General features: G+C 41.8%; 1 protein-coding gene across 1 annotated transcript in view; it reads right to left on the minus strand.

Moving 5' to 3' along the window:
- Nucleotides 1-7,743: 7,743 nt before the first annotated feature.
- SLC6A4 (solute carrier family 6 member 4) overlaps nucleotides 7,744-22,686 on the minus strand; it is a 187,513-nt gene continuing 172,570 nt past the window's right edge. Inside the window, exons 11-14 of the mRNA XM_069761165.1 lie at nucleotides 22,148-22,247; nucleotides 21,930-22,030; nucleotides 14,287-14,454; nucleotides 7,744-8,226 (exon numbers count right to left, since the gene is read on the minus strand). Coding sequence (XP_069617266.1) covers nucleotides 8,152-8,226; nucleotides 14,287-14,454; nucleotides 21,930-22,030; nucleotides 22,148-22,247 — 444 coding nt within the window. The 3' untranslated portion in view covers nucleotides 7,744-8,151. The remainder of the gene's footprint in view (nucleotides 8,227-14,286; nucleotides 14,455-21,929; nucleotides 22,031-22,147; nucleotides 22,248-22,686) is intronic.

A 22,686-nucleotide genomic window follows, 5' to 3' on the forward strand; every position in this document is an offset into this window, starting at 1 on the left:
TTGACCAGAGAACATTCTTCCAAAACGTTTTAGGCTTTTTCAGGTAAGTTTTGGCAAACTCCAGCCTGGCTTTTTTATGTCTCGGGGTAAGAAGTGGGGTTTTCCTGTGTCTCCTACCATACAGTCCCTTTTCATTCAGATGCCGATGGATAGTACGGGTTGACACTGTTGTACCCTCGAACTGCAGGGCAGCTTGAACTTGTTTGAATGTTAGTCGAGGTTCTTTATCCAACATCCGCACAATCTTGCGTTGAAATCTCTTGTCAATTTTTCTTTTTCGTCCACATCTAGGGAGGTTAGCCTCAGTGTCATGGGCTTTAAACTTCTTGATGACACTGTGCACAGTAGACACAGGAACATTCAGGTGTTTGGAGATGGACTTGTAGCCTTGAGATTGCTCATGCTTCCTCACAATTTGGTTTTTCAAGTCCTCAGACAGTTCTTTCGTCTTCTTTCTTTTCTCCATGCTCAATGTGGTACACACAAGGACACAGGACAGAGGTTGAGTCAACTTTAATCCATGTCAACTGGCTGCAAGTGTGATTTAGTTATTGCCAACACCTGTTAGGTGCCACAAGTAAGTTATAGGTGCTGTTAATTACACAAATTAGAGAAGCATCACATGATTTTTCGAACAGTGCCAATACTTTTGTCCACCCCCTTTTTTATGTTTGGTGTGGAATTATATCCAATTTGGCTTTAGGACAATTCTTTTCGTGTTTTTTCATTTAAGACAAATTAAATGAAGATAATAACAAAGAATTTGTGTTTGCAATCATTTTCAGGAAGAAACTGATTATCTGACAGAATTGCAGGGGTGTCAATACTTTTGGCCATGACTGTACATATTGGGATAGGATCTCAGAGATGGGAATGCCCCTTAACTTCATGTTACAGTATTAAACAACTAACTACAATTATAAAGGACAGGTGTATTATGGGTGCGAGTGATCGGTAAGCCATGAGATTTACAGGATGTTACATGGAAAACTAAATGTCATTTTGTACTTAACTCTTCAGTCTATTATTTTAAATTGTACACATCTTTCATGGGAACTACATATATTATGTCTCAAATGCAGATAAAACAAGTTATATGAAAATATAAGGTCTGTAAATTGTAATAAGTATAATAAATACAATTTATATGCAATGTCCTCCTGGCACAATGATAAGCGGTCTAATATATCTCTCAATAAAATATAAAAATATATATATAAACGATTGATATATTAAATATACTTTAATTATTATATAATACTTTTTTTTTTTTTTTTTACTATGAGGCAGTTTATAACATTATATGTATTATGGCTGCATACAACCTGTACTACGGTATTGATCACTAGTAGGCACCGATATTATGCTACAAAGGCTCTGTGTGCCCTAAATTGGTCGGGCTCTGTATGCTCTATATTAGTCGGGCTCTGTATGCCCTGTATTAGTCTGGCTCTGTGTGCCCTATATTAGTCAGGCTCTGTATTTTCTATATTAGTCGGGCTCTGTGTGCCCTATATTAGTCAGGCTCTGTATTCCCTATATTAGTTGGGCTCTGTGTGCCCTATATTAGTAGGGCTCTGTATTCCCTATATTGGTCGGGCTCTGTATTCCCTATATTAGTCGGGCTCTGTATTCCCTATAATAGTCGGGCTCTGTGTGCCCTATATTAGTCGAGCTCGGTATTTCCTATATTAGTAGGGCTCTGTATTCCCTATATTAGTCGGGCTCTGTGTGCCCTATATTAGTCGGGCTCTCTATGCCCTATATTAGTAGGGCTCTGTATTTCCTATATTAGTAGGGCTCTGTATTCCCTATAATAGACGGCTCTGTGTGCCCTATATTAGTCGGGCTCTGTATTCCCTATATCAGGGGTCCCCAACTCCAGTCCTCAAGGCCCACCAACATGTCATGTTTTCAGGATTTCCTTAGTCTTGCCCAGGTAATAATTGCATCACCTGTGCAATGCAAAGGAAATCCTGAAAACATGACCTGTTGGTGGGCCTTGAGGACTGGAGTTGGGGACCCCTGCCCTATATTAGTCGGGTTCTGTATTCCCTTTAATAGCCGGGCTCTGTATTCCCTATATTTGTCGGTCTGTGTGCCCTATATTAGTCAGGCTCTGTGTGCCCTATATTAGTCAGGCTCTGTATGCCCTATATTAGTAGGTCTCTGTATTCCCTATATTAGTCGGGCTCTGTATTCCCTATATTAGTCGGGCTCTGTATTCCCTATATTAGTCGGGCTCTGTATTCCCTATATTAGTCGGGCTCTGTATTCCCTATATTAGTCGGGCTCTGTATTCCCTATAATAGCTGGGCTCTGTATGCCCTATATTAGTAGGGCACTGTATTCCCTATAATAGTAGGGCTCTGCATTCCCTATAATAGTAGGGCTCTGTATTCCCTATAATAGCTGGGCTCTGTATGCCCTATATTAGTTGGGCTCTGTATTCCCTAAATTAGTCGGGCTCTGTGTGCCCTATATTAGTCGGGCTCTGTATTACCTATAATAGTGGGGCTCTGTGTGCCCTATATTAGTCGGACTCTGTATGCCCTATATTAGTCGGGCTCTGTATTCCCTATATTAGTAGGGCTCTGTATTTTCTACATTAGTGTGGCTCTGTGTGCCCTATATTAGTAGGGCTCTGTATTCCCTATATTAGTAGGGCTCTGTTCCCTATATTAGTCGGGCTCTGTGTGCCCTACATTAGTAGGGCTCTGTATTCCCTATATTAGTTGGGCTCTGTATTCCCTATAATAGCTGGGCTCTGTATTCCCTATATTAGTTGGGCTCTGTGTGCACTATATTAGTCGGGCTCTGTGTGCCCTATATTAGTCGGGCTCTGTATTACCTATAATAGTGGGGCTCTGTGTGCCCTATATTAGTCGGACTCTGTATGCCCTATATTAGTCGGGCTCTGTATTCCCTATATTAGTAGGGCTCTGTATTCCCTACATTAGTCTGGCTCTGTTTGCCCTATATTAGTAGGGCTCTGTATTCCCTATATTAGTAGGGCTCTGTGTTCCCTATATTAGTCGGGCTCTGTGTGCCCTACATTAGTAGGGCTCTGTATTCCCTATATTAGTTGGGCTCTGTATTCCCTATAATAGCTGGGCTCTGTATTCCCTATATTAGTTGGGCTCTGTGTGCACTATATTAGTCGGGCTCTGTGTGCCCTATATTAGTCGGGCTCTGTGTGCCCTATATTAGTCGGGCTCTGTGTGCCCTATATTAGTCGGGCTCTCTATTCCCGATATTAGTCGGGCTCTGTATTCCCTATATTAGTCGGGCTCTGTGTGCCCTATATTAGTCGGGCTCTGTATTCCCTATAATAGCTGGGCTCTGTATTCACTATATTAGTACGGCTCTGTATGCCCTATATTAGTAGGGCTCTGTGTGCCCTATATTAGTCGGGCTCTGTATTCCCTATAATAGCTGGGCTCTGTATTCCCTATATTAGTAGGGCAATGTATTCCCTATAATAGCTGGGCTCTGTATTCCCTATAATAGCTGGGCTCTGTATTCCCTATAATAGCTGGGCTCTGTGTGCCCTATATTAGTCGGGCTCTGTGTGCCCTATATTAGTCGGGCTCTGTGTGCCCTATATTAGTCGGGCTCTGTATTACCTATAATAGTGGGGCTCTGTGTGCCCTATATTAGTCGAACTCTGTATGCCCTATATTAGTCGGGCTCTGTATTCCCTATATTAGTAGGGCTCTGTATTCCCTACATTAGTCTGGCTCTGTGTGCCCTATATTAGTCGGGCTCTGTGTGCCCTATATTAGTCTGGCTCTGTGTGCCCTATATTAGTAGGGCTCTGTATTCCCTATATTAGTAGGGCTCTGTGTTCCCTATATTAGTCGGGCTCTGTGTGCCCTACATTAGTAGGGCTCTGTATTCCCTATATTAGTTGGGCTCTGTATTCCCTATAATAGCTGGGCTCTGTATTCCCTATATTAGTTGGGCTCTGTGTGCACTATATTAGTCGGGCTCTGTGTGCCCTATATTAGTCGGGCTCTGTGTGCCCTATATTAGTCGGGCTCTCTATTCCCGATATTAGTCGGGCTCTGTATTCCCTATGTTAGTCGGGCTCTGTGTGCCCTATATTAGTCGGGCTCTGTATTCCCTATAATAGCTGGGCTCTGTATTCACTATATTAGTACGGCTCTGTATGCCCTATATTAGTCGGGCTCTGTGTGCCCTATATTAGTCGGGCTCTGTGTGCCCTATATTAGTAGGGCTCTGTATTCCCTATATTAGTCGGGCTCTGCATTCCCTATAATAGCTGGGCCCTGTATTCCCTATAATAGCTGGGCTCTGGCCCTATATTAGTCGGGCTCATATTAGTCGGGCTCTGTATTCCCTATAATAGCTGGGCTCTGTATGCCCTATATTAGTAGGGCACTGCATTCCCTATAATAGTCGGGCTCTGTATTCCCTATAATAGCTGGGCTCTATATTCCCTATAATAGCTGGGCTCTGTATTCCCTATAATAGCTGGGCTCTGTATTCCCTATAATAGCTGGGCTCTGTATGCCCTATATTAGTAGGGCTCTGTATTCCCTATATTAGTCGGGCTCTGTATTCCCTATAGTAGTCGGGCTCTGTGTTCCCTATAATAGCCGGGCTCTGTGTTCCCTATATTAATCGGGCTCTATGTGCCCTATATTAGTCGGGCTCTGTATTCCCTATAATAGCCGGGCTCTGTATGCCCTATATTAGTCGGGCTCTGTATTCCCTATAATAGCCGGGCTCTGTGTGCCCTATATTAGTCGGGCTCTGTATTCCCTATAATAGCTGGGCTCTGTATTCCCTATATTAGTCGGGCTCTGTATTCCCTATAATAGCTGGGCTCTGTATTCCCTATATTAGTCGGGCTCTGTATTCCCTATAATAGCTGGGCTCTGTATTCCCTATATTAGTAGGGCTCTGTATTCCCTATATTAGTCGGGCTCTGTGTGCCCTATATTAGTAGGGCTCTGTATTCCCTATATTAGTAGGGCTCTGTATTCCCTATATTAGTCGAGCACTGTGTGCCCTATATTAGTCGGGCTCTGTATTCCCTATAATAGCCGTGCTCTGTATGCCCTATATTAGTAGGGCTCTGTGTGTCCACCATTTTCTTCAGATACCCATGTAGACTTTTCTGACTTGGGGCACCATAGTAGTAAAGAGCCACTTGCACTGTACAGTCTCCTGCACACATTTCTTCCCTGTATGGCTGTGCATACAGAGATAGTTGTCAATCATTGATAAGGACCGCCCACTGGACCAAGAATAAAAAGTGCTTTGATATGCATGAATATAATGCAAGTTCTACTGAACCTTTTCACACAAAACTATATATCAATCTACTCTGCCCCTTCTTCTCTTTAACATGCTACCCACAGATGGGACCGAATGTACAATGTGATCGGTTCCCTTTAAGGGTAAGATTTGTTCTGCCTGTACTGAAAAAAAAATCCTAACTTCTTGACATAGAGTACATGGTTACATTTACATATGCACTGGGGTTTTGGTGCTTTCCACAACAATTCCAGTTAATAGCATTTTAAACACCATTTATAAACTGCAGGCAAGCATGAGCGGATGTGATGGTGAGCTGGGGCGGCCATATTTGTTGTAAATTTTACATTTAATATTTGCTTCTTTCTCTTCCTGGACTGATTTTTTATCCTCAATTCATGGGTAGAATCTGCAATCAGTGAAGACAGATTTTCCCATTATTAAGATAGGTGACGACAATTGGTGCTTTTAAAATTCTATGGAACGGGGAGGTGGAGGAGCTAGAGGCCGACGCAGACATTCTACTGTAAGTTCTCATGAAACAGCTACCGTTCTCCATAGAGCTTCATGAGCACCAACTGACATCTTAGAAATAGACAAATCTGTATTCACTAAGGACACTTTAATTTTCAAAATTCTTTACTCATGGGTAAAGATCAGTCTTGGCGAAGAAAGAAGTGGATGTCTCTGATGAGATATATTTAAAAGTTTCTTTTTTTCCTATGTACCATTGATTTATAAAATTTATGAAAGAAAATAGAAATCTTATTAAAGAATAAGGTCATTTTACATTTTTCTAATGCTGAATTATATTTCGGATTAATATTGTTTTTTATTCATGCAGTTGGGACTAATGAAGAATTTTACAGGTTTGGTTAATCCAACTTTCTTCCACACTTTACGACCTACAGTATATTAGTGTTAGGCATATTGTTTTATTGAATGAGATTGCCAGCAGAGGTGGAAATTATATCCAAGAGCCACATATTTACTAAACCGCTGTTCATATGCAGCCACACAAGAGCTGGAACAGCTAAGTAATTTTTGCTTTGTTATGATGACTGCATGGAGGGGTTTACTGCTGCATCCCTTCCGGTGTATTACGGCAGATAGCTGGGAGTACGTGGATCCTCACCGATCTGATACTGATGTGCTATCTTAAAGGGACACTGTCACCTGAATTTGGAGGGAACAATCTTCAGCCATTGAGGCGGGGTTTTGGGGTTTTTGATTCACCCTTTCCTTACCCGCTGGCTGCATGCTGGCTGCAATATTGGATTGAAGTTCATTCTCTGTCCTCCATGCCTTGTGCAGGCATGTACTACAGCAGAGGTCCCCAACTCCAGTCCTCAAGGCCCACCAACAGGTCATGTTTTCAGGATTTCCTTAGTCTTGCCCAGGTAATAATTGCATCACCTGTGCAATGCAAAGGAAATCCTGAAAACATGACCTGTTGGTGGGCCTTGAGGACTGGAGTTGGGGACCTCTGCACTACGGAGGACAGAGAATGAACTTCAATCCAATATTGCAGCCAGCATGCAGCCAGCGGGTAAAGAAAGGGTGAATCAAAAACCCCAAAACCCCGCCTCCATGGCTGAAGATTGTTCCCTCCAAATTCAGGTGACAGTGTCCCTTTAAAGGCAGGTATTGAATATTCCTACGCAGTAAATGACCTTGAAATGACTGGTATTATGGGGACTATGAAGAGACTGGTGCATTACTAAGAGACTGGCATCAAAAGGAGTATTCCCAGTATTTGTATGATGGTGACCACATTGAACGGTCTCTTTTTTCCCCTTACCTTCAATTCGGATGGACAAGAGGCCAATTTGTTTTTTTTAGAGAAAGGCATTGGTCCGGCACCGAAACGCGTTGGTCCTAATAAAAACCTTTATCTGAAGCTCCAAAGCTCCTCATTTCCCGCAGTACAGCCTGCCCAACCCAATTCTTTCCATTCTGGCCAAGCCAATTATAGTCGTCGGACACAAAACATCTCAACATGTATATAAGTTACATTACAACTAGCCATCTACCGTAAAGCAGGGCAAGAGAACCCTATAATAATTATAAAAAGGCAGATCTTTAAAGAATGGAGTTAGATTCAGGGAATGATCAAGCTAAAGGTTCACAATAGGGTTGGTCCTAATCAGACTGGTAACCTCTAGGTATAGAAGGGACAACAGTCACTGGCTTTTCCGAACTATGTTTTACTGCTCGTCCGCTACCGGTCTGGGACCCTGTTCATACTGTCTAACCTAATAATATAATTATCTCTGGACTTTTTGGTTGGACTCATACCTGTGCACCACAACTTACAGCATCTGGCCAGCAGCAAGGGTGTTCCACAGAAACCTATCAGATGTCTACATCATTAACGGCTGGTCCATATTTCATTAGTTGTTTTGCTTTATACGGATTTCCATTTGTATTTTTTTCCACTATCTTTTATCTCGCTTTATGGTTGATGACGATCAGTTTTATTGTTTCTCTGTATCTTTGTACTTTGATCAGGACCTGATACACTAGAGCTCAGAATCAAAGTTAAAATATAATAATTATTACTTTGCTGTCATGTCAGAGAATATTGTGTCCAGTATTTAAAATAAGACCATGTTCTCCACATCATAAGACACATGCACACTGCTATTCAGTCATGGACATTTAATATTCTTTGAGTAGGACCCTGTACTTGTTGGGTTGATAACTTTAGGGACGTGACCTGTGCCCAGTCTGTCTTCTTGGCATGATCCAGTGCAGTGTTGGGTATTTGAACCATAGACAGTCTGAGGTTTTAAAAAGTTTTCCTGAGGCACAGAACGGGGTGCGTTGTTTGCAAACAGGAAAGGACAATGTTTTGTTTCCAGGTTACACAGCATTCATGTGAATACCTCCCAGAGGAATTTCGGTTCCTGTTTCCGGAGTTATACTTTTAATGAAGCGCTATAGGAAGACAAAAAAAAAAAGACAAACATTAGCAGCAAATTGTAGTTTTTTCTTATCACAATATTCATAAAATACACAATAGACAAAAGGTGGGGTGATCAACATCCATTTTATGTTGCAAAGAAGAGAATGGGTGCGTCACACAGCATTCCTCCATATCCATTGCATGTTATACCTCCGGAGTCCTTCTTCGATATGCAATAGTAATTTCCACGAAAAGAGAAAAATGGAGCTTACTACGCCTGTAGTGCGATGAAAAAGCACTGAACCACAGAGAGCAGGGTGCCGACTCCAGCTGGTGGACCTGCCATAAATATATGGGGGAAAAAAGGAAAGTAGTGGCACAACCATCCATAAAATCCAAAATCTTTATTCAAAATGTTGTAAAAACAGGTGGATCCACATAGCAGCTAAAACCTGACACATTTCTGGTGTGACTTAGGGTCTTTGTCGCGCCAGAAACAAGTCATGTTTTAGCTGCTTTGTGGTTCCACCTGTTTTTACGGAGTTTTGAATACAAATTTGGAATTTTATGGATGGTTGTACAGCTACTTCCTGTTTTTTTTCCCAGTAATTTCCACACTTTCTCTGAATTCCTAGACAGCCCAGCAATTCCCTGCCTTCATATAAAGATAATGACATAGAACATGCGTAATCAACAATGATTTGCAATAATTATAGATGAAAAACCAAATGAAGTAATGTGGAAAACCACCTAAATTTTCTTTATAAATATTGTACTGATTTGACCAATAAATCAGAATTAATTTGAGGCACAACTGCTGTCTTGTGCGTCTTCTCCGTGCACGTTAAATATCTCTCTGAGATACGATTTGGCCACAGACAATTAAGATGGGTCACCTCCTAGTGGTGACAGAATCACCAGTACATGTGGATATTTTGCGTTCTTTTTTTCGTCCAAGAAAGACATTCCACACATGCCCTATTCCAGCCTGATGAAGGGCACATGACCTGAAACGTTGCTATACTTCACTCTGTGGTGTAATAACTCTTTTTAATATAAGGGTTGAATATTAAAAAAAATAAACATTCCGGTTTGTGAATATTCTTGGTGTGCTATTCTTTCATACAATATTAATATTCCTAAAATAGTCTTTAAGGAAATGACCTATTGATTTTTAATTTTTTTTCTCAATCAAATCATTTTTATTGAAAAACTACAAAAGTACAAATTTTCCATCTTTCAAAGAACATAAATTACAAAATGTCCATAGTATAAAATATAGACATAGTATCTCTACTTCGATTCCCTAACTCACCCTAAGCCCAAATCCCAACATTCCAGAGACCACCATTTTCATTTTCAGAGCAGTTCTAGAATAATGGAGTAGAAAGTTCATAGAAGGGAATAAGAAGTAAAAAAAGAAGATCTGTTAACAATTTCACTCCATACACCCTTTCTATCAAGGAGATGACCTGATTCCAAAATGGTCCTGACTACATCCCCACATCATATGCATCAAGTCAACACCTAGGGCACTTTGCATCATGGCAATATCCTATCTTGTGTAAAAAAGCTTAGAGTTTTGTATACTCTGTGAGTTATATACAGTTGAGAGCCTTTGGGCCTCACAGGGAGATAATTTGGGAACAGTTTCTAGAATCTCTGCCCATTTCTCCATCGATATGGGGTCTACATCTGCCTTCCATTTAGTTTTAACGATCAGAGAGTGATTATCCAGTTGGGATGACAATAGGCTCCTAGATATGGTAGAAATTAAACCCTTTGTATGACTTGTAGAAGCAATAGTATCTATTAGGGGATGATGTTGTATGCTAAGATCCATCAGACCCGAATGAGCTGAAAGAGTATGTCGGATTTGTAGGTATTGGTAATGACCTATTGTTTAAATATAATTTTTTTGCTACATACATTGGATAATTTTTTTATCTATCACGATCTTTATTTTAAAAAAAACAACAAATTAATGATTAGTGATGGGCGAGCTTGCTCGTTACTCGAGATTTCTGAGCATGCTCGGGTGGTCTCCGAGTATTTCGGCATGCTCGGAGATTTAGTTTGTGTCACCGCAGCTGCATGATTTGCGACTGTTACACAGCCTGAGTACATGTGGGGATTGCCTGTTTGTTAGGGAATCCCCACATGTATTCAGGCTGTCTAGCAGCCGCAAATTATACAGCTGTGGCGACTCAAACATAATCTCCGAGCATGCCGAAATACTCGGAGATTACCCAAGCATGCTCGGAAATCTCGAGTAACAAGTATACTCGCTCATCACTATTAATGATCTTGCAATTTTAAGCGCATATGTCCTGTCATTTTAGGAAGACTTTTCAGCTGTTTCCTTATCATCCAAAGCAGGATTACAATAACAGGTAACACCTCTATACATAGAGGATAACATAGGATCCACCAATCACAATAGATGTCACACTTGACCCTGCTCCCCCTCCCTTCACAATGGCCTCAGCACAAGCTTAGTAGACTCTTAAAGGGACACTGTCACCTGAATTTGGAGGGAACAATCTTCAGTCATAGGGGCGGGGTTTTTGGGTGTTTGATTCACCCTTTCCTTACCCGCTGGCTGCATGCTGGCTGCAATATTGGATTGAAGTTCATTCTCTGTCCTCCGTAGTACACGCCTGCACAAGGCAATGTTGCCTTGCGCAGGCGTGTACTATGGAGGACAGAGAATGAACTTCAATCCAATATTGCAGCCAGCGGGTAAGGAAAGGGTGAATCAAACACCCGAAAACCCCGCCTCCATGGCTGAAGATTGTTCCCTCCAAATTCAAGTGACAGTGTCCCTTTAAATACCAAAAAGATGAGGTCAGATTCAGTCTTTTGCTGCCAATGGACATGTGCATTTTTTTTTTAACCAGCAAGTTAGAGAATCTAACAAATGCTCATGTGAAAATTGCAAGATTCCTAATTTTTATTGTGATGTGAAAAAAAAAAATTTGCAACATTTGTAAAAAGAAATACACAACACAAAAATGGTTTTAAACAATAGTTTGTTTTTTTATGATTACGGTAACTATTCACGGTAAGTTGTCAGGATATTTTTATCTCTAAATTCGCCACCAAGGTACTAAAATGGAGAGGAAAAGGTTTTTAAACATGTCCCAATATATGGCCATTAGTGACTGCATTATCCAATAAGTTTAGCGAGTTCTGCATCACTGAAGAGTTATGAAGGCCGCGCTACTTTTCTGGGGAGTCACTTATGTGACGCTGAAAACATGCCCTTTCCGGAATCTGCCGGTACAAGTCATCTCTGGCTGCATCTGGCACATGAGCCCTGACGTGGGTTGTTTGGGCCTTTATTTCACGTGTGTACTGTGAATGCAACAGCCTCCATGACTCTTCAGCAATATTCTACAAAAAAAGCACGAGAAATAATGCATTAAATAATAAATAGCGCAGAGACTACTATACACCACATGGACAAATGTACTGGGACACCTCCACATTCCACCTGCAGGAGATTTTACCAGATCCAATTCTAAATCCATATACATTAATATACAGGTGGTCTCCTTGCAGCTATAACACCTTCCGATCTTCAGGCGGAAGGCTTTCTACAAGATATATCAACAGAGCATCAGCCAAAAATACCTTCCCAAGTAACTGATGGCGACTCAAATCATAATCATGTACCAAAGGAGAACCAAGAGTCCAATAAATTGCCAAAAAATATATAATCAATCATGAATAATATTTATTGAAAATTATACAACTGTACAAAAACAATTAAAACATGTACCACTTATGTAACAACATGTGAAAAATCCGTGAATACATCAGAACCAAAGATCACGGATCAGGATACTGCCAAGTATACTTATATGCAACATGTAACTAGTGTGCTATGATAACAAGTATAAAACCACTGATAGACCATGGCACTTAAACTGTCCATTAAAATTAATATGTCCTCGGCACTGCCGCAATGACGGTAATGTGCAATAGCAGTCCTGTCGCCAGTCCGGTCAGATACTCATGGGTAGTGAAACATACAAGATAAAGTCCAAGGTTTTATTTACCCATAATAAGTGTGGCAGGTCCTGTCCTGGTCCTTGTTAGCTACCCCAACGCGCGTTTCGCTTCTGGTGAATATCGCTTCCTCAGGGGGCGTGCAAGATGTTGAGGAGTGTCTGTAGGACTTTTTGCCTATTCACCAATAGCATTTGTTAGGTCAGGCAGCTCTCCTCTCTGGCTCATATAGGGGGTCCCAGGCCTTTTCTAGAATGAGAATACTAATGCCAAATAGGCTTATTCCAGTGATGTGTCACTAGAGGACTAGTAAATCTGCTGTGAGATAGTCCTTCATAGTCATGAGCTCTGTCTGACCCATGTACTCAGCACAGGTTGACCGCTTCCTGCCAATGCACTGTATACACATAACTGTCAATCAGTCAATATCAATAGGGGTTGCATGTGCAGTACCTGGCCGTGGCCACTATGAGTAGATGGAGCAGCTCCGTAATTGAGCACTTTCGGCCGTCACCTGCACCAAAAACCAGCGGATCAGCAGGGGAGACGGGTGTCGCATCCCTACCAATCGGACATTGATCCTAAGGATAGGTCATCAATAATATAGTAGTGGCCAACTTCTTTAATTAAACTATAGCAAGTGCCATACAGAAAATAAAATTGAAATGCTGTTTTTTTAGCCATCTTGCATCTCAAAAGACGTGAAATAAGAAGCAATAACATTTTCACACATACCCCAAAATGTTGACAATAAAAACTATAGCTCACCATACAAACAAACGAGCCCTCACACGGCTCCATCGATGTAAAGAGAAAAAAAAGTTTTTGGTTTTTTTTTTACAAAAGTTCATAATTGTTTAAGCCACTATACTTTACATTTGGTATTTTTGTACGTATACTGACATGAAGAACCATGTTTTGCACGGTCATGTTTAACTGTACAATTACTACTGTAAAAACTGAACCCAAAAGGCAATGGCGGAATTGCATTTTTGCTCACTATTTCCATGCATGTGGGATTTGTTCTGTAAATTGTATGGAAAAGTTAATTATGTTATTCAAAACTACAACTTGTCCCACAAGAAACAAGCCTTCATACAGCTATGTTACCTGAAAAAGAAAAAGTTCTGTCTATTGGAAAAAGGGGTGGAAAAGACCAACAACAAAAAATGAACATGGTGGGAAGGGGACTAAGAAGTACACTTAGTAAATTTAATATATCCATCATTACCATAGATTTCTTACACAAAGTAACCAACTGCTTTAAAGGGAATCTGTCAGCAGGGTTTTGATACACCATCTGAGAGCAGCATGATGCAGGGGCAGAGACCCTGATTACAGCGATGTGTTACTTACTGGGTTGCTTACTGCAGTTTTATCTGCTGCAGATCTGGCAGTGCTATGAATGCCGAGCTCTGTATAACCCCACCACTGGCAGCTTTCCGCCTATACACAGTGCAATAACACCAAAAAACTACCTTCACACAAGGCCAATGAAAACAATAAAGTTTATTAATTTGTAATAAAAACAGCAATCCGTAATGGGTATATAACCAAAGCACAGGCAAAACGGTGGGACATCCAGGCAGAAACTCCAATAATAGTGGTTAAAATAATCATTCCATAATATAATACACCATGTGCAAATGTGCCATGTGACCATGCACAAACATGCAATAAAGGATAAACAGGTAATAATACAAGTGTATAAGTTAATATATAATGACATAGTAGTTACCTATGGAGCGCTCCTGGAGACCCACCACACCCGACGCGCGTTTCATACTGAAATGCTTAGTCTGGGGATATACACAGTGCAGCCAATCAGTGGTGGGTTGGGTTATAGAGAGCTCAGGACTATAATTGTTCACAATACCAAGATGCAAGGCAGGTATAGTAAGTTGAACAATTTCTGGTGCAGTGAGAAAGAGCATATGGGCTAGAAAGTGTAGAACACAGATTTATCGTTTACATTACTTTTGGAACTTCAATTACAAGAGATATTTCTAGCCAAAAATGATAGTTTAGTAGCCATATCATATTATTGTTAGAGCAATGTAGTCTGCGTCCTTTCTTACCTCTTTTAATGTGCCAGGAGTGCTAGCCAGCCGATATACCATGTATACTGGAACACAGATGAATGAAGACGTGCCAATACAGTAACCAAGCACAACAGACCAGGTTGGGTACGTGTAGTTAAAAAGACGTAGCTCGGGTGGGCTGGACATAAAGCTGCATATAATAAACTGGGGAAACAAAAGATATCACATTTATATTTTTAAATGTAACCGTCTACCCATGAAATTGAGGCAGACATACAGATTTAGCAGAGGTAATCTTGACACTGATAACACAGCCCTCGGGAGTCACAAAAGTGTTATTCGACTGCTAAAAGCTCATTCAGGTGTCAATGCCAATTGGTCCAAGCATGGACCACTAATGCACGGACTGGCCGCACACTTTCCCGACGCGAGCGTGACAGCTTCATTTACTTCTATGTAGCGGTCATGCTCGGGTCAGGAGACCCATGGCCAATCCATGCATTGTGGTCCGCTCTCGGAGAGATTTGCACGGATGTCTGAATGAGCCGTTACTTGGCATCCGTCAATGGATCGTGCAGTGTGATGTAGTCTTAAGTGTGAAAATCTTATGTGTCAAGTTAAAAAGATGATGCGTCGTGATAACCTATGCTACATCTGTAGCACACTTCTTTATATGATATAGAATAAGTGAACAGTAAAGATTAGACTAATATCACAACTTGTGCCTTTAATACTATGGTTTCTTGACTCGTTTAGTTGAATCTTCCAAGTCAATATATTCTTGACGGCCAAAACTAGACGATGGATTTTTTTATGTCTACTGATCTCCGCAGACTAACATTTGCCTGTTTCAATAACATTTATTTCCAGCGACTGACCAATGAGATGTCCAACATGTTGATAAATAATTTCACAAGACATCTGCTGTATCACATATGGCCCTCGAGCTGCGTACAGCCGGAGATGACTTTCTCCTACTTTGTCAGTTCAAAATATTTTTTTCAACAATAAGCAGTGGGAAAAATGGGGTCCAAAACCTATAAATACTCCTCTGGAAAAGGGGCAAAACGTAAGCATCTAAATAACAATAACCTTATATACCAGCATCAACACTTATGGGTTCATGAATGACTTGTCCTATAAGACTAATCTCACCAGCTCCTAGGAGGCGGTAAGGTCAACACTGAACCACAATAAAGGCTTGTACATAAAGTGAGAATGATGGGACGGGGGAACATATGTATGAATGGGTTAATAATTTCCTCATTGGTAGAAAGTAGGAGGGTGGGAATTAATAGAACACAGTCCAAATGGGCCATAGTGAGCAGGGTGGTAACATGGAGGTCAGTGTTCTCTGGCTCTTAACACCCAGACCATCAACTGTATGATGAGTGCTAGAAGAAACCAGCCTCAAAGGGGTTGTTCATTACTTTTATATTGATGGCCTATCTTTACGATATGTTATCAATATTAGTTTGTGGGGGTGAGACACCAGACATAACGCCTATCAGCTGTTCCTGGTTCTTGTTACAGCCGCATGTTGGCAGTGACGGGCCTGCGCATCACAGCTCCGTCAACTGTCATCAATATCAGATTGGTGGGGGTGCAACACCTGACCCCTACTAATCAGCTGGTTCTGGTGACAGCTGGATGTGATTAGTTGTAAAGAACATCTTCTGCAGACCCTTGGCTGTCATGCCAACCCATTGGCACCCCGCGATCATGTGACAGGGGCGCCGATGGGCGGGTCTTATGATGCGCTTCTAGAGAGCGAGTTAAATGCTGCTGATAGTGATGGATAGTGGCATTTCACATGTTAACAGCCTAGAGTGGTTCTCGATTCCACTCACGGCTCTTTGAGGCACACGACAGCTGTCATGTGCCGTGAAAAATGCAGGCTCATGACAAAAGGGAATTGACGACCTCAGACGTACCTATAAGTCTAAGGTCATAAAGGAATTTATAGCAGTCATCATATTACATGGCACTGTATACTTACAATTGCTCATTTTCCCTTCTACCCAATTAATTCTTCTCTTTTCCATTATATGGCACTGTATACTTACAATTGCTTTTTTTCCTTCTACTCGGTTAATTCTTCTCTTTTCCATTATATGGCACTGTATACTTACAATTGCTCATTTTCCCTTCTACCCAGTTAATTCTTCTCTTTTCCATTATATGGCACTGTATACTTACAATTGCTCATTTTCCCTTCTACCCAGTTAATTCTTCTCTTTTCCATTAGGTCTATGACATCACGTGATTAAAAACTGACAACCTGAATCCTTCTAAGGTCCATGTAGAAACGGGAAGTCTCTTTTCCCTGCATGAGTCATCATTAGGATTACAATTCTACATCACTGCAAAGACCCTGGGAGGGGGAGGAGGGAGGAGATGGGTCAGGAGTTGATGAGTGGGATTATAAATGCAGGGACAAGGGACTTCCTGTTTCTAGATAGAGCTTAGAAGGATTCAGCTAGTCAGTTTTTAATCACGTGATGTTATAGACCTAATGAAAAAGAGAAGAATTTGCTGGGTAGAAAGGCAAAATGAGCAATTGTAAGCACACAGTTCTATATAATATGATGACTGCAATATATTAAACATTTTGATGTGAGTGCTTTTTTAAGGAAGGAGTCTCCATTTTCTATAGAAGCTTAGCTTATGACTACTTTCTCTGCATAGTTTTTATACTTTAAAGGTGCAGTGACCAGGACATTGCTCTGCATCATTCATACTCCGTGGATTCATACTCCATTCTCTCTCTGAGAAGCGGATCTATTTTTACACTAGTAATAAAAGTGAAGAGAGTAAACAGGAGCCTCTGCAAAGTGTCACCTTATCATAAACCTGTTCTACTAATTAATCTGCCCTATTCTGCCAGCCACAGAGCCTGCAGCATCCACCTTCCTCCAGATTCTCTGCGGTGAATCAGGCAGACCCGGGGTTATAATAATAGTAATAAAAATAAAACTGGCTAAAGAGGGTTACGACGCTTTAAGGCCACAGATGGATGCCAGCTTCACGTCAGGTTGCAGGATGATGTTGTTCAGACCTTTGTATTCCAGCTCAGATACATATATCTCTGTTGCCAAGTAGACTAAATGATCTCCGTGTTGTTATCACGACCACTATGCGTAGTGAAGTTGTGATGAAGTAAACTACATGAAGATTTGGCTATAACTGCAACATCATCATCCATCTGTAACGCAGAGAGCAATGAAAGGGTGGAAAGACACAACTGTCATAACGTTGGCTCAGTGATTAGCACTGCAGCGTTGTGGTCCGGGGTTCAAATCCCACCTAGGACAACATCTGCAAGGAGTTTGTATGTTCTCCCCGTGTTTGCGTGGGTTTCCTCCGGGTTTTCTGGTTTCCGTCCACATTCCAAAGACATACTGATAGGGAATGTACATTATGAGCCCCATTGGGGACAGCGATGATGTCTGTAAAGAGCTGCAGAATATGATGGTGTTTTATGAGTAAAGCATCTATATAATCGTCTAAGGGTCACTTCCGTCTGTTTGTCTGTCACTTCCGTCTGGCCGGAAGGCCGTGACCAATCAGCGACGGGCACAGTCCGGCCGCGAATTTGCACCTTCCTACTCTGTCAGTGCCCCCCTCAAGTCAGCGCTCACACAGGGTTAATGGCTGCGTTACACCACGTTATGCTGCGGTGCAACGCAGTCCGTTAACGCTGCTATTAACCCTGTGTGACCAACGCTTTACTATTGATGCTGCCTATGCAGCATCAATATTAAAAAAGATCTAATGTTAAAAATAATTAAATAAAATAAAAAATTATTATATACTCACCTTCCGGCGCCTTTCCCGCTCCTTGCGATGCTCCGGTCCAAAGAATGCATTGCAGTCTCGCGAGATGATGACATAGCGGTCTCGCAAGACTGCTATGTCATCATCTCGTGAGACCGCAATGCATTCTTTGGACCGGAGCTTCGCGAGGAGCATCGCTAAACGCCTGGCCTGGATCTGGGGGCCGCCGGAAGGTGAGTATATAACTATTTTTTATTTTAATTCTTTTTTTAACAGGGTTATGGTGCCCACATTGCTATATACTACGTGGGCTGTGTTAAATACTACATGGGCTGTGTTATATACTACGTCTCTGTGTTATATACTACGTGGGCTGTGCTATATACTACGTGAGCTGTGTTATATACTGCGTGGGCTGTGTTATATACTAAGTCTCTGTGTTATATACTACGTGGGCTGTGCTATATACTACGTGGCTGTGCAATATATTACATGGCTGGGCAATATACTACGTGGCTGTGTTATATACTGCGTGGGCTGTACTATACTACATGGGCTGTGCTATATATGTGGCTGGGTAATATACTACGTGGCTGTTCTATATACTAAGTGGCTGTGTTATACACTGCGTGGGCTGTGCTATATACTACGTAGCCTGTGTTATATACTACGTGGGCTGTGCTATATACTATGTGGGCTGTGCTATAAACTACGTGGATGTGCAATATACTACGTGGCTGTGCAATATATTACGTGGCTGTGCTATATACTATGTGGCTGTATTATATACTACGTGGGCTGTGCTATACACTGCGTGGGCTGTGCTATATACTACGTGGGCTGTGCTATAAACTACGTGGATGTGCAATATACTACGTGGCTGTGCAATATATTACGTGGCTGTGCTATATGCTATGTGGCTGTATTATATACTACGTGGGCTGTGCTATATACTACGTGGCTGTGCAATATACGTGGCTGGGCAATATACTATGTGGCTGTGCTATATACTACGTGGCTGGGTTCTATACTATGTGGGCTGTGCTATATACTACGTGGGCTGTGCTATACACTGTATGGGCTGTGCTATATACTACGTCGCTGTGCTATATACTACGTGGCTGTGTTATATACTACGTGGCTGTGTTATATACTACATGGCTGTGTTATATACTATGTGGGCTGTGCTATATACTACGTGGGCTGTGCTATAAACTGTGGATGTGCAATATACTATGTGGCTGTGCTATATACTACGTGGCTGTGCTATATACTACGTGGGCTGTGTTATATGCTACGTGGGCTGTTATATACTACGTGGCTGTGTTATATGCTACATGGCTGTGCTATATGCTACATGGGCTGTGTTATATACTACATGGCCTGTGTTATATGCTACGTGGCTGTGCTATATTTCTCTGCTGTGTTTCTGCATCATGAATTGTGGTATGTGTTAAAGAGGGGGGCCCACTGAGACTCTTTCGCCCGGGGCCTTCAAAAACCTGGAGCAGGCACTGGCTTCACTGATTGTTCGTGGCCGGCCGGGCATGACCAATCAGCAACAGGCGCAGTCCAGCCGAGAATTGGCGCGGAATTTGAACCACGCTTCGCTAATTGGTCGCGCCCGGCCGGCCGAATCCTGTGTAAATTGTATTATTCTGAAAACTTCATAAATAAACTACATACATATTCTAGAATACCCAATGCATTAGAATCGGGCCACCATCTAGTCTACTATATAATCATCTAATTCTGTCTGTTTGTCTGTAATAGAAATCTCACGTCGATGATTGGTCGTGCCAGCCGCCGGCAACCAATCAGCGACAGGTGCAGTCTGGCCGTAGTTCAGTCACATTTACTGAACAAGTTCTGTCAGTCACAGTGCCATGTAGTTCAGTCACGATTACTGAACAAGTTCTGTCACGTTTCACTCACGTTTACTGAACAAGTTCTGTCAGTCACAGTGCCACGTAGTTCAGTCACGTTTACTGAACACGTTCAGTCAGTCACAGTGTGACGTAGTTCACTCACGTTTACTGAACACGTTCAGTAAGTCACAGTGCGACATAGTTCACTCACGTTCACTGAACACATTCTGTCAGTCAGAATATTCTAGAATACCCAATGCGTTAGAATCGGGCCACCATCTAGTAATAAATAACTGACCCTCAAATCAGGGACGGCGGAAGGGTGGTGTGCAGACTGGCAACTGCCAAACTCAAACAGAAATCCAGGATACCAGAATTTTGGGCCAGTGCACCTCATCGTGGAGGACTGTACTTTTGATTGTGTCCACGTCCTCACGATTTGGTCACAGATGAATACTATGGTAGATAAGGAAACTACACACTCTCTGCCCTGTCAAACTGTTTCTTATAAGCCACTGGCACAGGATGTCACTGTCTTGGGCAAAGATGCCAATGACATAATTGCAATGCGCCACCTGTGACAAGCTGCTGAGCACACGGGCCAGAAGAGGTCCCGATTGCACCCCTCGTCATAGGATAGGGTAAGGTGTGTTTTATTATTTTCTGCATAAAAAGGAGCAAAAAGGGAATTGTTATTACTGTTTTGGGGCAGAAAGGGAACCATTAATTATAGGGAATCTGACAGTTGATACATGCTGCCCGAACCACAAGCAGCATGTATCAGACTCTGGCTGTATGATTAGAGCCATATACTGTATGTTTAACTCTGAAATTCTGCGACGTTCCAGACAAAAAAAACCCTACACCTTAAGAGCCGCTGGGAAATTAGCTACACCAGAGACTAGTCAGAAAGGCGGGTCCCCAGCAGCTTCTCCCCACCCACTGCCCTTGAGTGACAGGTCTCTCCCTATACACGCACGCAGAGAGAGACCTGTCTTTTAACGCAGCAGGTGGGGAGAAGCCAACTAGACTCCAGTGCGGTTCGGTTCCCGCCCGCTTTTAAAGTAGGTTCTTAAGTGTTTCAGAATGAAACATATATGGCTGATATCATACAGCCGGTTTTACCCTTGTATTTTTTATATTACTAAATGTGGACAGTCCTAAATTGTATAAAATCTATAAAAATGTGCAACAAAAACATTTTTTTACACATTGCTTTATATATTACTTACAACTCACAAGTTGTAAGTTTGGAATATATCCATGCTTTATATGCTATAAAGATCTCAATGTAATTAAAAAGATTGTCCATCAAATCTGAAATATGTCATGAGTCACTGGACTCTGCAGTCATGATGAGGTAGACAGCATGAGATTGCTGGAGGTTATAAATTGGCTGCAGCGGTCATATGTTGTAGGTGGAACTTCATCACTGCTGTCACAGACTAAGGCCGGGGCCACATGTGATATGCTAATGACCCTCGGCTCAAACTCTGCTGCGATAATGATCTGAGTGTCAGTGCTCTGTTATCCAATCCTTTCGTACATGAGAATCAGATCACAGGTGAGAAGAAGGAGAGATTAATCTCTCCATCTTCTACATTGTCTGTCTCAGCGTAAATCAGACTGCACTCAGAAGAGTATAATCCAACGATTTGCACGCACCCACTGGCTTGAATGGGTGCGTGCCGACAAGATACGCTGCCAGTCGCAGCATGCGGCGATTTTTTTTTTCTCATGCCGACTCAGCACGAGAAAAAATGTGCAAATCTTCTCTGCTTCATTGAATAACATTGGACAGAGTGCAATACGAGATTTTCTCGCCTTGCACTCCTCTGTATTGAATGCCAGTTTGAGCGTGCACTGACAGGGAGCAGAAGATAGGTGGCGTTGCAGCTGCTGGGGATTCAATGCATAAGTAATGCCTTTGTTCTTATTTAAATTATTCCCCAATTCGATCCCATGTTCTGAAAATGGTTAACCTCTCTAAGTAAGCCAAACATTGCTAGAGCCTAGGAGAAGCCAAGGACTTACCAGAAGAAACAGTGGGCATATAGCCACCCAGCAGATTCTCCAAAACCAGCCTGGAGTGAAACCCAGCATTTCTCTAACATCACGACAGAACTGATTAATACCTGAAACAAAACCAGATATTAGACATGGTTGTTTCCCATGACTCTAGTAACTAATTGACAAGCAGACCAAATGTACTAACAAGAATCCCGAACCTGCAATATAATAGTGGTACGTACCATAGAACCAGGACACCGCTATAGCTTCAAGGAACACCACAGTGAGTACCGCCGGGCCGGTGGCATACTCCTCAAATAACTTTACCATATAAGCACCACCCTAGACGGAAGAAAAAAAAAAGTTCCAAAAATGTTAAACTCTATTAAAATAGAAGACAAATGTCACAGAAAAAATCTAGCCTGGGAAAAAATTCATATGAGTTTATGCCAGCAGGGGGCGCATCACCGCAAGTCTACGATGCGTTCCCTTGCATTGCATTCCATTAATTCCCCAGTTTTTACAACCAGGAGCAACAGCTGCATTAGCAGGCTCCTGGTTGTAAAATTATTTAACGCCTTCAGATGGATTTACAGCATGGGACATGACTGATTGCCGAAGAGGTATGGGATATTGTTGATTTTTTATTTTATTTTTTTTACAGAACGAGGATCTTCAGGTGGATTAAGCATACAATAAAGCTTTTAAAACCCCATGTGTGTATTAATTTCATTAAAATACTTTATTCATAATGTGTATGTGTATTATTAACCTTTTACTA

Source organism: Ranitomeya imitator, chromosome 3 (genome assembly GCF_032444005.1).
Source record: "Ranitomeya imitator isolate aRanImi1 chromosome 3, aRanImi1.pri, whole genome shotgun sequence".
In the NCBI taxonomy this organism is placed as follows: domain Eukaryota; kingdom Metazoa; phylum Chordata; class Amphibia; order Anura; family Dendrobatidae; genus Ranitomeya; species Ranitomeya imitator.